The 12,300-nt window shown below is 45.1% G+C and overlaps 1 protein-coding gene across 2 annotated transcripts in view; it reads right to left on the bottom strand.

The window, feature by feature from the left end:
• ACBD6 (acyl-CoA binding domain containing 6) overlaps window positions 1-12,300 on the bottom strand; it is a 367,559-nt gene that overhangs the window by 160,041 nt on the left and 195,218 nt on the right. For both annotated transcript variants that reach the window (XM_069232079.1, XM_069232078.1), the window contains exon 5: window positions 2,807-2,912. In XM_069232079.1, the coding sequence (XP_069088180.1) occupies window positions 2,807-2,912 (106 nt within the window). The remainder of the gene's footprint in view (window positions 1-2,806; window positions 2,913-12,300) is intronic.

The raw sequence follows: 12,300 nt of genomic DNA, 5'->3' as shown, positions 1-12,300 counted from the left end.
TGGAAAGGGCAGGGCGTCGCCTTTATCATAAAACAGACAAAACCCACTACAAACTGTCTCTTAAGGTACATCATATGAACATAAAGTGGGCTCGGAGCTCCTTCTATTCCCAGTAATTTAAAGAGACAGATAATAATGGGAGGAGATTTTTTTAAATTGTTGCAAGGTTCATGGACCCTAAAACCATGTACCCTCCACTAGAGATTAGTCAAGTGCTATGCTCGAAAGCAGTGACTTTTTTGAAGTTAAGATTCTTAAAACTCAGGCCAATTTAATGGGTTTGAATCATTTGACTCTCGTGTCCGGGCCTGGAGACACAGTAGGACCTACAGCAGATTCGAACCTGTCATCTGGTCATGCCCCTATAAGAAGGAACTGAAAGCACAGTTCGCAAACTATAGGTCAGGGTCTCCTGATAACCCTATGCCACCTCACATCCTGAAGACTATCACAGGTATTATGCCCACATCTATCAGGAGTTATTTGCCACCTCCCTCCATGCAGGCGTTATTCCTGATGATTGCAAAAGAGCAAATGTTATTCTCTTGCTAAAAAGGATCATTCGGATCCTGAAACACTGGCGAAGTTTCGCTGCAACCACGAAAATCCTGGAAAAGGTGGTGAATCGTCAGCTTACCATCCTTCCTGGCTGAAAACAGGCTGCTACACCGATCCCAAACCAGTTTTAGAGCTCGCTACAGCATTGAAACAACATTATTGGAGGTCTCTGAATCTATTAAGACCAATCTTGATTCTGGAATTAATGATGTTTTGGTGCTGCTGGACCTGTCAACAGCATTTGATATTGTGGATCAATACATCTTGCTGCACAGGCTATAACACCTGGGAGTGACAGGATCAGCCCTAGGAAGCTGGGTTCTTTTCCTGAGAGACTAGAGTACATAATTTAGATGAAGCCTTATGCCTCTGGGGCTAAATCGCTGAAATGAGGGGTGCCTTGGGGCTCCTACCCGAGTGCTACGCTTTTCAACATTTATATGACCTCCTTGGCGTATTTGGTCAATTCCCATGACATCAAGATTATATCATACGCAGATGATACGCAGATCCTGGTCACGGATGATGGGAACCCCGCAAGCGCAAAAGAAGCATTTTCACTTTGTATGAAGGCTTTTTGTTTGAATGGCTCAGGGCTAAAAAATTACAGTGAAATCGAGGCAAAACTGAGCTCTTATTGTTTGGGTCAAAACTCCTCCCCAGTTGGGCAGGAGCATGGCCCAACTGCACCCCTCACCCCCAAATGGTAGTGGCCAAAAATCTGGGAGTTACGTTCGACTCCCAATTATCTTTCAGTGCCCAGGTGTCAGCAGTAGTTAAACCATGGATCGGTTGCATACTGAGGACATTTCTTAACTTCCTGCATTATGATGCACAAGTCACTGTGGTCACTATGCCAATGTTTTGTACTTGGGTCTTCCTGAATATCTGGTTCAGCGTATACAAGTAGTACAGAACATGGCAGTCGGCCTCCTTTATAAATTACTCAAGCACGCGTCAGTACCTTGGCTACCTGAAAAGCTTCAATGGATACCAGTCCACAAGTGTGTTATGTATAAGGCTCTAACACCGACACATCAAGCTCTCCATAACAGCGGGCCTGCGTACTTGAATGAGAGATCAAGGAATATGGACCTGGGATGTCAAGGGCCTCCAGTAAAACTGGCTTACTTACAGTCCCCAGTTCTAAAAAACAGCAAAGACGGGGCTCCTCTTTCACAGCCAGAGCAGCAAGCATGTGGAATCAAATGCCTGGGCATTTAAGATCCATCTCGCAGGAGATGAGAGTCAAGAAAGAACAATAGGGATTGTAGGACTTCAGAGGAACCATGCCACTATTTCTGGCTTTGATTGCCAATGCAATGGGACACACTTGGAGTAGATGTGCATTATATAATAACTATTCATTCATTCATATCAGAGCCTCATATCAGAGCCGCCTCCTCCTCTCTTCTAGAAAGCCGATAGAAGTGGAAGACCTGGCTTTTCAATTAACAAACCAACCATAGGGAGGGCTAGGCACACACACCTACTCAGTGCCTGGATACCCTTGCAGGTGATAGTGCACAAATAGATATAACATAGCTGGATCAAGGATTTCCAACAGTGGATGTAGCGGAGGCGTTTATGTCAGACACCTGATGGGTCCCCATCTCTAAGTGGAGCAGAAGATCAGCATGTTTGTAAACGTGGTAGCCCCACCAATTATGAAATAATTTCTGCTCCTCCAAGCACTAAGTAACCATTGTAATATTGTTGTGACAAAAAGTTAAGGTAATTCTAAAAACTGTTCAAGAACAATATGAATGTACGTTTACCTTGTCTGTGTTGGGCTTATTACCATCTCTTACCGAGTTTCTAAAATAAATTACAAAGAAGGAAAGTTCCAGAAACATTCCTTCATCATATCACATAATCTTCTCTAGTTTTTCAGCTAAAATCAGTGTATGAGTGATTGGAAATTCTCTTTAATATGTCGCCGAAACTGCCAATCCTAGGGCAGTCGATGCTACAGACAGGTAAAGGAAGTTTCTAGGAGTAACTAAAATTAAGATTGTCAGGCTCTTTCCCACCAGCAGCAGGAACTGAATAGCTTCCTGCTTATTTCAACCTCTCGAGTCTGTCAATGACTACAACAGGTCCACATGTACTACAGCGTAACTGCAGGTGTACAGGCAAAGGCAGCCACTGCCCACCATACGGTCCCTTCAAAACACTGGGCAGGATGAGGGTGTGGATAGAGAAGAATGACACAAAACACCACAAAAGCAACCCCCCACTGTCCTACCTCTTCATCCTTAAGGTTTACATCAATATCCTTCGAGCGGATAGCATGAGTGACATGCTCAATGTTGTTTTCACGACAGTAATCAAATATGTCCTTATCTTCCTCTCTAAAAAAAAAAAAAAAAAAAAAAAAAAAAAACAATTTAAGTTAACAACTAATTCATGAATGGAGTTAAAAATCAACATCAAAGTTTAGTACCAACAATACAGCTACAGAGAGAATGAGCCATGAGTTTAGAGCACAGCACAGCACATTTGCGGAACAAAAAGCGGCATAGACAAGAACAGATAGCATACAGAATGAAAAGACGCAAAGAATACTCACAGCTTATGTAAGAAATAAGCACAATAGGTACAGAGTCACCCAGGAGTAAAAGTAGGCAACTCTCCACTTCCCGTTCTACTCTCATCATATGGCCTCTCATTCAAACAGAAGCCTTCGGCGGAAACAGGACACCTCCACTGCGTTTCTTCAGTTTCAAAATCAAAATGTCTGCAGTCTCCTTACACCTCCTGTCCTCCGGTGAGCACAACTACACAGCCTTGAACCTGTTCTCAAAGGGCTTGAGCTTGAAACTGAGCACCATTTTGGTTGTCACCTTTGAACTCTCTCTAATACGTCCTTCTGGCAATGTAGCCTGAACTGGAAAAATATTTCCTATCTGTCATCTAGAACTGTACAATATTGCAGGTATGACCCACCTGCGATAAGCGTAGTAGCAACACAACCTATGTTCTCAGCTGGTTATGGTTCTCCATTTGCAGCCAAAACACCTATTATCTCTGCACAAGCTGGGCACACTCTTTAGCCATGTTAAAGTCATCAGATATAATTAACCCAAGATCAGAGTGCAGCTGGTGATACTTAAGGCCACATTTTTTTCTGTGCTCTCATCAGAAGCACAGAAAACTCAAGTGACCATCGGTCTAGAACAAAGCTAGGAGTGTGGCCGTAGTTCTTGGACTTGGTATCCATCTTGAAGCCCTCGAGTTTTGATCCCCTTCCATTTTTAGGGTCGAGCGCTCAAGCGCTCCATCTCTGTTGTAAGCTCTCTTTGGGCTTTTAACCACGCTCATGTCACACCTGTCACTTTCATTGGCTCATGGGCTTGCCTTTTAAATCCGCTTGATTTCATTAGTGAAAGGCATGCATATGTAACGCCTTTTACGGTATTTAGCCCTCCTCAAGCGCACAGGCCAACTACTGAAAACATACGAGGCTCCATGTTTTCAGCTTGGTTTCTGGACTACTTTATCTTTTTATTTTCCATAGCGCAATCGCACTTGTTTTTTTCTTTCAATTTATGTGGCAAGAAAAGTCCGGTTAGGAGTTTATAACGCTAATAGCTCTAACTCGAGCAAATGTGAATCCCGCTGCATTGCAAATACTTGTTTTAATTTTTTTTTAATTGCTTCAATTTTCTTTTGTTTCCTTCAAATAAAAAAGTCTGCCAGATATTGATATAAAATGCAAGTAGCCATTCTTATGCATAGTTAGTATTTATGGAGCACTTGACAGGTCTCAACACATGCTTTGCAGCCTCATGGCTTAAGTTTAACAGTGGGAAGACTCCAATCAATATATATTTAGAACATAGAGAACTGTATGCCCAGGTATGAGAATCCAAACTGCTTCTTTGTACATTATCAAAGGTTTAGGGCACAATGTATGTACCTGTTCTTGCCTTGTTTAAGTCACTACCTTGAATGGTGCGCAAGTTTATGCTTGGATCCATAGGCCTGGTAATTCCTTGACTTTTTGATGGACTTGTAATGAATGAACGCCTCCACTCCTCCAACCCCTTTTGGCGCCTTCTGAGGGGCTACCTGAATGTGCAGAGGTTTCAGTCCAACAATGCTCCAATCACCCTGTCCTGGATTTCCATACTACGGCTCCCCTCCCTGCCGGTACAGGTGGTAGACTCTCCTCATCTCCTTCAACCCTACAAAGCCCTTTTCCTTAGCCCGGAAGGTCTTCCCCTAAAACTCTCCAATGCCAGCGTAAGCTCGCTGAAGTTCTGCTAAATTGGGAAATCTTTTGCACCATGCTGCAGATCTCATCAAGTCATGATCCTCTGAGACTACATGTGCCTACATTCAACCTGTAAAGTCTGGGCTTATTGGAGCATGGAACAGGGTGTGGATCCTCTTCATAGCTTTCTTGCGCCCAACGTAAACTTACTTTCTGAATGGTCTGTCTTTATAGGTCTAATAATGAGTTCTGGTCTGTTGTTTTTCAATATTTCACGCTGTAATGCTATGTCCATTGGAGAAAACCCCAAAACATATCTAATTCTATTTCTCCATTGATGGGGCTATTTTCTATATAACTGCACAGAATAAGACTGGGTCTCACTCCATTCTCGACCTCTACTTCATGGGAAAGGAAATGCCTTCCCTTTGTGTCGCTGAGTGCCGTAAGAAGTACCTCTCCTGGATAATTTCTCAGTCATATAACTCTGAGGAATAGCGCCTTGCTTCTTTCAGAAGACCTCCATATTCTAGTGTACTGGCCCACTCTGGTCAACAAGATGATGACCTCAGCTGATATTCTGACCTCAACTGGTATTCATTCCTCTGCCTTTGGATCCTAATCAATGCAAGGAGAAAAGGCAATGAAGTCCTTCTGAATCGAGGTGTCTATTGTCAGAAGGGTTTGAGGAAGGGACAATGTTTATGTGTAAGCAAGTCAAAGACCTGGTATTGGTAAATGTTAAATATAAAACCTCACAAAAGTTCATATTCCTTTATAACGTCTATTCCTAGCAATACGTGTTTCAAACCATGTAGACTGATTCCAGGACTCCATTACGAGCAGGAAAGGATCAGAAGACAAGTTACAGAATGACAGACCGGGATAGATAATTGAAGGGAAATGTTGGCTCTTCAGAGTAATGAGGCCCCAGTTTCATAGAATATAATCACCAGAAAGGCCAGACATTTAGCACAACATCTGCTGTAACTTGTATCTAAAGTTCCATAATGCCAGGGTGAGCACACAAGGCGTTCCCAGGCCCATACTTATAGTTTTGTTACTAGACCTATCCACAGTCTGTCTTATGGAAGTAAATATCTCCATTTACAAAGCAAGTTAAACATGCATCCACTTCTTTTCAACTGCAAATATTACACTGTGAGAAATGTTTCCCACGTCCTAGAGTAGGCAGTATTCTCTGTGCTCAAACTGTGACAATCAAAAGCCTTTTACCACTGGTGCCCAGGTGCTTTACCTTCATAAGGACAACAAAACTGAGCACCAAAGACACGCCTCTGGAACTTGACCCTTGGGGTAGTGAAGCCACGCAGTCCACAGCTTACTCAGGGAGCTGATGAGGGCACACACATAGAATTCAGTAACACGAAGAATCTCAGCCAATCAATGTTCAATCATTGCTTTTTCTTAAAAAAAGGACAATATACTTTAATTCTAAACAGACAGATCATTGCCCTACATAAAATTTCACAACGCCATCACAATGGACACAGGCATATCTGGTAATAAAAACTGTGTTGGGTAACCAGGCAGTATGGCGTCAATGGACGCTCTCAGTAGCAGAGAAAGAGAAAGGTAGGTTGTCCTGAAAAGACTCAGATAGCAAAGAGCACTACATTTGATCTCAAGTGATCCCTCCCCTTGTTAGTAGATGACATGTCCCAGTAGTTCACTAGTTGCCTTTTCACATGTTTACAATCCATGCATAGTACCTGTTGAACAAATTACCCACATTTGGTAATGCTCTTTCTGGTGGATACTCTAGCTGCAGATTCCTCACCTGGTGAATATTCCCAGGCGTACTACTAGATCTGAAGAACTAAAAAGCAGGGCTCCATCGCGCGGGTAGGTGGCTTTGTGCGACTCAGTTTTGGTGGTGTTCCACTATGGAAGTGATGAACAGAGCTGCATATAATCACCACCCATGTACGCTTATGTCAGTTTCTTTCATGACTTGTCCGCACCCTCAGACACGCAGCCCATCAGTGAACTCTGCGAAGTGGTGGGAAGATTCCTGAACTGGAACCTCTTTAAAAGGAAAGGTGACCATTCCACAGAACGGGAGGGCTGTGAGGTATCTGCAGTTAGATAAACTATGCACCAGAAACAGCATTACCGAAAGTACGTAAATTGTTCTTCTAGTGAATATTTCTAATTGAAGATTCTACACCTTGTAGATAGATACCAAACTAGTCCAAGCCAAGGTGGTAGTTTTATGGCAGAGACTAAAATGTCTTGCAGGACCAAACAGGCCAAATGCCCATCCCAGCAGACCAGACTGTCAAGGTAGTAGTACTTCATGAATATGAGCACTGATGGCCATATAGCAGCCTGAAAGACATCCAGAACAGGCACTTTGTGTGAGAACTTAACTCTGCTGGAATGAGCCCTCAGAGCCTCTGGAGGAAACATTTTAGCAAGTGCATAACAGATTTTAACACAGAGGGCTCTCCATCAGGAGATGGTACACTTCTGCACTGACTTGCCCTTCTCTGCCCCAGAGAACCCTACAGAGAGCTTATGGTTCACCCAATGTTCCCTGGTGTAGCTGATGTTAAAGTTGAGTGCTCTCCTGAGTTCTAAACAAGGGTGCCTCTTCTCTTCTTTTGAGGGATGAGGTGGAGCAAAGAAGGTCGGAAGAGTGACTTGTCAGATGTGAAAGGACATCTCTACCTTTGGTAGGAATGCTGCTTGAGTCCTTAATACCAAATTGTCTACAAAAAAGGTGGTATAAGAAGGACTGGAAGGCCAGAGGCTCACTCACATGACCTGCCAATGTTTTTGTAACCAAAAAGACACTTTTTAAGGTGAGGAGACAACTGTGCATTGAATCAAAAGGGGTTCATATGAGAAAAAGTGAGGACCAAATTTAATTCCCACTTTGGCATCACCAAAGGGTTTTGGGAGAAACATATTTTGCAAACCTTTAACAAAACAAATCACAAAGAGTGATTTAAACAAAGACTGCTGGTCTGGCAAACATAAGAAGGCCGAACTGGCTGACAAGTAACCTTTAACTGTGCCTACAACAAGTCCTTGCTGGGCCAAGGACAAAACAAACAGCAACAGATCCAACAGTTTGGCCAGCAACAGTTTAATCTGGTGAGTACAGCAACACGCCACAAACCTATCCTAGCCCCTGGCATAGACAGATGTCTGACTATCTGCGTGGAATCTGGGTGCAGGACCTTTGTGGAAGGGCGCCTGACTGGCAAGATGGCATCAACAACTTCAAGAGGAAGGCCAAAGGAAATTAACTGTCTTTGTTCAATGAACGTGCAGGTTAACCAGGCCTGGGTGCAGGCCCCCATCTTGTTTCTGCAACACAAGATCCTCCTGAAGTTGCAGCCCATTCAGAGAAGAGATGCTGAGGCCCAGAAGTTCTGGGTACCACACTCTCCTGGCCCAATCCGGAGGCACTAGAATTACTTGGGCCCAGTTGTTCCTAATCTTCCTCAGAACTCAGGCAGTAGAGTTAGCGTCCGGAAGGCACACAAGAGCCCTGTGCTTCACTGCGTGTGTAATGCATCTAAGAGGAAGAGCCTTCTTGGGAAGTCAAACGTGCAAAAGTATTGATAGTGCACATTCTCAGCAAAGAGATAGATCCAGGATTGTCCCCATTGCCAGAAGACACTCTGCACCACCTCAGGTGTAACCACAACTCGTGTTGGCAGTTAAACTCATCTACCCTGAAATGTAAAGATCACACTAGGTGTTATTCCATCAGGGAAATGCCCTTATGGCTCAGCTAGTTCCAGAGGCGCAGAACCTTTTGGCACAGAATCCAAGGACCTCCCTCCCCACCCTGCATGTTGCAGCACCAGATGGCAATGGTGTTGTCCATAAAAAACAGCATATAAGACCCTTGAAGATCAGCAGGAAGGCCTTCAGTGGCAAGCAAACTGCTTGCAGCTTGAACAGGTTTATGTGGCGGCGGACTCCATCAAACACCAGAGTCCTCTGATCGCCACCTCTCCAAAATGGCCTTGTGAACCCATTAGTAATGTGTGCGTCACCACCATCAATTTTGAATGGGGTACGGAGAGGGGTCTGTAGCTGGCCCAAGTGTGGCCAAGCAGGCACCACTGAAGAGCTTCTGCAGTCTCTGACGACATCTCGGTGGAATCTGGGTGCTGGGCCTACTGAGGCTTCTGATCCCACTGCAGAGCCCGCATATGCCATCAGGCATGGTCCCACCACATAGCGTGCCACCAGGGAAATGACCTGATGGCTGAGCACAGCACTACTGGACAATTTAGAGGACTTACCTTTCAGATGTTATGTTCTGACGCCCTGAAAGGATGTAACTGAACCAGCCTCCTATTGGATAGCTCTGTGCCACTAAGGGCACACTAAACAGGTTTTGAGGTTGCTACTCAAGAGGCGGGGGCTTGGGCCATATACTGCTCCATATGTCCAAGAACTGTCTGTTGAAACACGGCCCCAACTTCAACAGTGCTGGGAGGCGGGCACCAAAGAGGACGATACACGAAGCCTGTGGCAAATCCCTGAAGTGGTGAAAATCCAGGAGGGGGGGGGAGGGGGGGGGAGGGTGGAGTGCTACAAGAACCAAGGAGCATGCCATGGCTCAGCTCACCATAAATTCTAGAGGCCAGAGTCTGCTTTTTTTGCCAAACAGGTAGATACAGTTGGTTCAGTCAATGGCCATGTTTATTACGGACACCTGGATGTCCCCTGAAAAGCCTGTGGATCTCATACATGCATGGCATCTTAGTACCTTGCTTGCCCCAATAGCCATTCTTAGCCAACCTTCTGTGCCTAGGCCCAAGCATATTACAAACGTGGCCGCATCCCAGCCATCCTGAATAGTTTGGGCCATGGAAGCCAGAACGTTTTCCGGGACTGCCAGTAAGATCTCACAACAATGTCCAAAATGGGTGGGAGTAATTTTCAAGAAGACAGCTGGCACTGACCAGCCTCAAGGCAAAGCTGGCTGAGAAGAACATTCTCTTGTCAAATATTTCTATACGTTTGAACTAGGTCAGGAGGAGTCATCGGAAAGGTGTTCGGGTTGACTTTGCTTCTGGATTCCTGCACCATCGAACTCTCAGGGTTTGGACGCGGAGTAAATATTCAGGGGTTACCTGGAGTCAGCGCTTTATTTGAGACGGTGGGGAGCCCAGGCACTTTTTTGGGGACAGACACTTATTTTTCTACATCAGATATTTACAGAGTGCAAGAGAAGTGAAACGCACAGATCGGAAAGACAAAGAAGAAAAAGATGGCAAAACCGTCACAGAGGGAAAAACGTGGAACCTGCAAGAGTGAGAAAAAGGGGCAGCGATAGTTTGATTATGGACTGAAGACTACTGGCTTTGGTATTCGGCGCACAAATGTGTAATTGCTCCAGTTGCCAGCTTCTGAGCAGAGCTTTGGACACCAACACTCTTTCTTTCACAAATTAAGTACTGCCTGGACCAAGTCTATAGAGATGGACAACCCATTGTTTGACTGGAAGGCCAGAACACAGTTTTGCCCAAAGACGCTATATAAGGGCACAACAGTGTGCCCGTGAAAGCCTTGTTGAGGGGCTGCAGAGATCTGGTTGGTGCCTGGTCAGGATGGAGGACCTCTGTGAGGACATTTATTTTCACCTCCATAGTGGTAGGTGGAGGTCAAGGACTTCAGCAACCCTGCAAATCACAGTGACAAAGATGTACTTTCTTTAGTAGCTGGACCAGGGGTGAACACAAACCCAGTACCAGGTGAAGTATCAAACGCACAGGCACCCTGCATATCCATGTACCAACTGACTTCATCATTAGGGGGGGAGGGGTGGAGTCTTCCTCATCCCCTCCGCAGTGGGAGGGGGTTGGGTTGACTGCCACTTGGACTTATGTTTCATCTTTGACTTACCCTAAGACATCGACCACAAAGATGATCTGGACTGGGAACAGGTCCACACTCTGGACTTCAACTTGGAGAAGGACCTGCATGGAATCTTGCAGTGCTCCACCAAATAGAGCTTCACCTCACGTTCTAAGATGGCCTTCTGTTTCAACTGGCTGCAGTCATTCCAGGCCTTGGAATCGTGCCCTGAACCAAAACACCAGAGACATACCTCGTGAGGCGACATCGGTTTGCGACAGTCCCTACAAGATCTAAAACCTATAGTCTTAAGGGGGACATGTTCCATTGTACACTGGAAAATTTTGAAGAAGAAAAAAAAATGATGAAACTTCTGACTCCAGCTGCAATTCTTCAGTGCACCCTGACGTCACAGGTACTGCAATTCTAGAAGATCAAACACTCACATGGTAGTAGGAACAGGGTCAAACCTCATGAAGGCCCCGAGGTTGCTGGGCATTCCCTGGATCAGGAAAATGTCTTCTAAGCTTCATGCACAGCTCTTCTAGACATTCCTAGTTTTGGGCACCAGTAGTAGGTGGGCTTCTTCCATCGAGATGGATGCATGTAGCTGCTCCGTTTCTGGTCCCGAACCTCGCAAGGAAAGTTGGCAGTCAGTAACTTCAACTGTCCTGTTCAAAGGTTTTTTCCAGTGTGCACAGGTGTGGGATCTGTGCACCGAGTTGATGAGAAATCCTTGCTCAATGACTGGGGATAGTAGTCCCATGTTTATACCAGTTAAAAGACAGAAGGTCTTTATTTAGATGTTGGCGGACGAGTTACTCCATCACAATGGTGACGGATATCTCATCCGCAAAAAACGAAATCCCATTATATCTGATGCGATTTAGATTTCGGCAGATAGGATATCTGTCACCGTTGAGAAGGAGTGACTTGTCCGCCAATATAAACCAGGCCCAGAGTGTGTGGATTCCAAGTGGCCCAGGTCTGGGACAGGGTTCAGCCAAATTGTGTTTTACATATTGCTCCCAAACTGGTCCAGCCACAGTTTGTCTATCCTGGTGTCAGCAGAAAAGTGGGTGGGTCAACGGCTTCCTGTCTAAGGAATCCACAACAAACGTACAGAAGGAGAGGCGTTCCCACTCAGTTACCACTTTACATAAGTGTGTAACGTCTCTCAAGGGAGAACCGAGTAGAAAAGGCAAAAGGCCAGGTTCTGCACTCCAAACGGACCATCTAGCTCCTATCCTCCACGCCAGAGTCTATTCCCTTAGACAGGACATCAGGAATGCTTTGGAGGAGCCTGGTAATTCACACTGCTATCTCACAGGCTCTCTCCCACTTGCATAGTGTGCACCACTCTTGCCCTAGCAATTCAACATGGATTCTTGGCTGCCACACAAACACAGCACACTCCATGCTTACTCGGTCACACATGTACATATAAAACAAGCACACAACACACATATATCCCATTGGCATGCACTGAAGGACCCAGCTACAGGAGACTGAGAGATCGATTTAAATAGATAAGGTCAATAGGCCTCTCTCTAGTGCAGGTAAACAGGCAAAAGAAAACCTGTGCTGCTACTAAGAACCCATTGAACCCACTGTAGGTCCTCCTCTGGCCAGGGAGCTGACAATAGTGATACTCTGTAAATGAGGCAAGCATG

This window comes from Pleurodeles waltl, chromosome 4_2 (assembly GCF_031143425.1).
Source record: "Pleurodeles waltl isolate 20211129_DDA chromosome 4_2, aPleWal1.hap1.20221129, whole genome shotgun sequence".
Taxonomy (NCBI): domain Eukaryota; kingdom Metazoa; phylum Chordata; class Amphibia; order Caudata; family Salamandridae; genus Pleurodeles; species Pleurodeles waltl.
The sequence above is the reverse complement of the archived record's forward strand: the minus strand, read 5'-3'. Positions and strand labels throughout refer to the sequence as shown.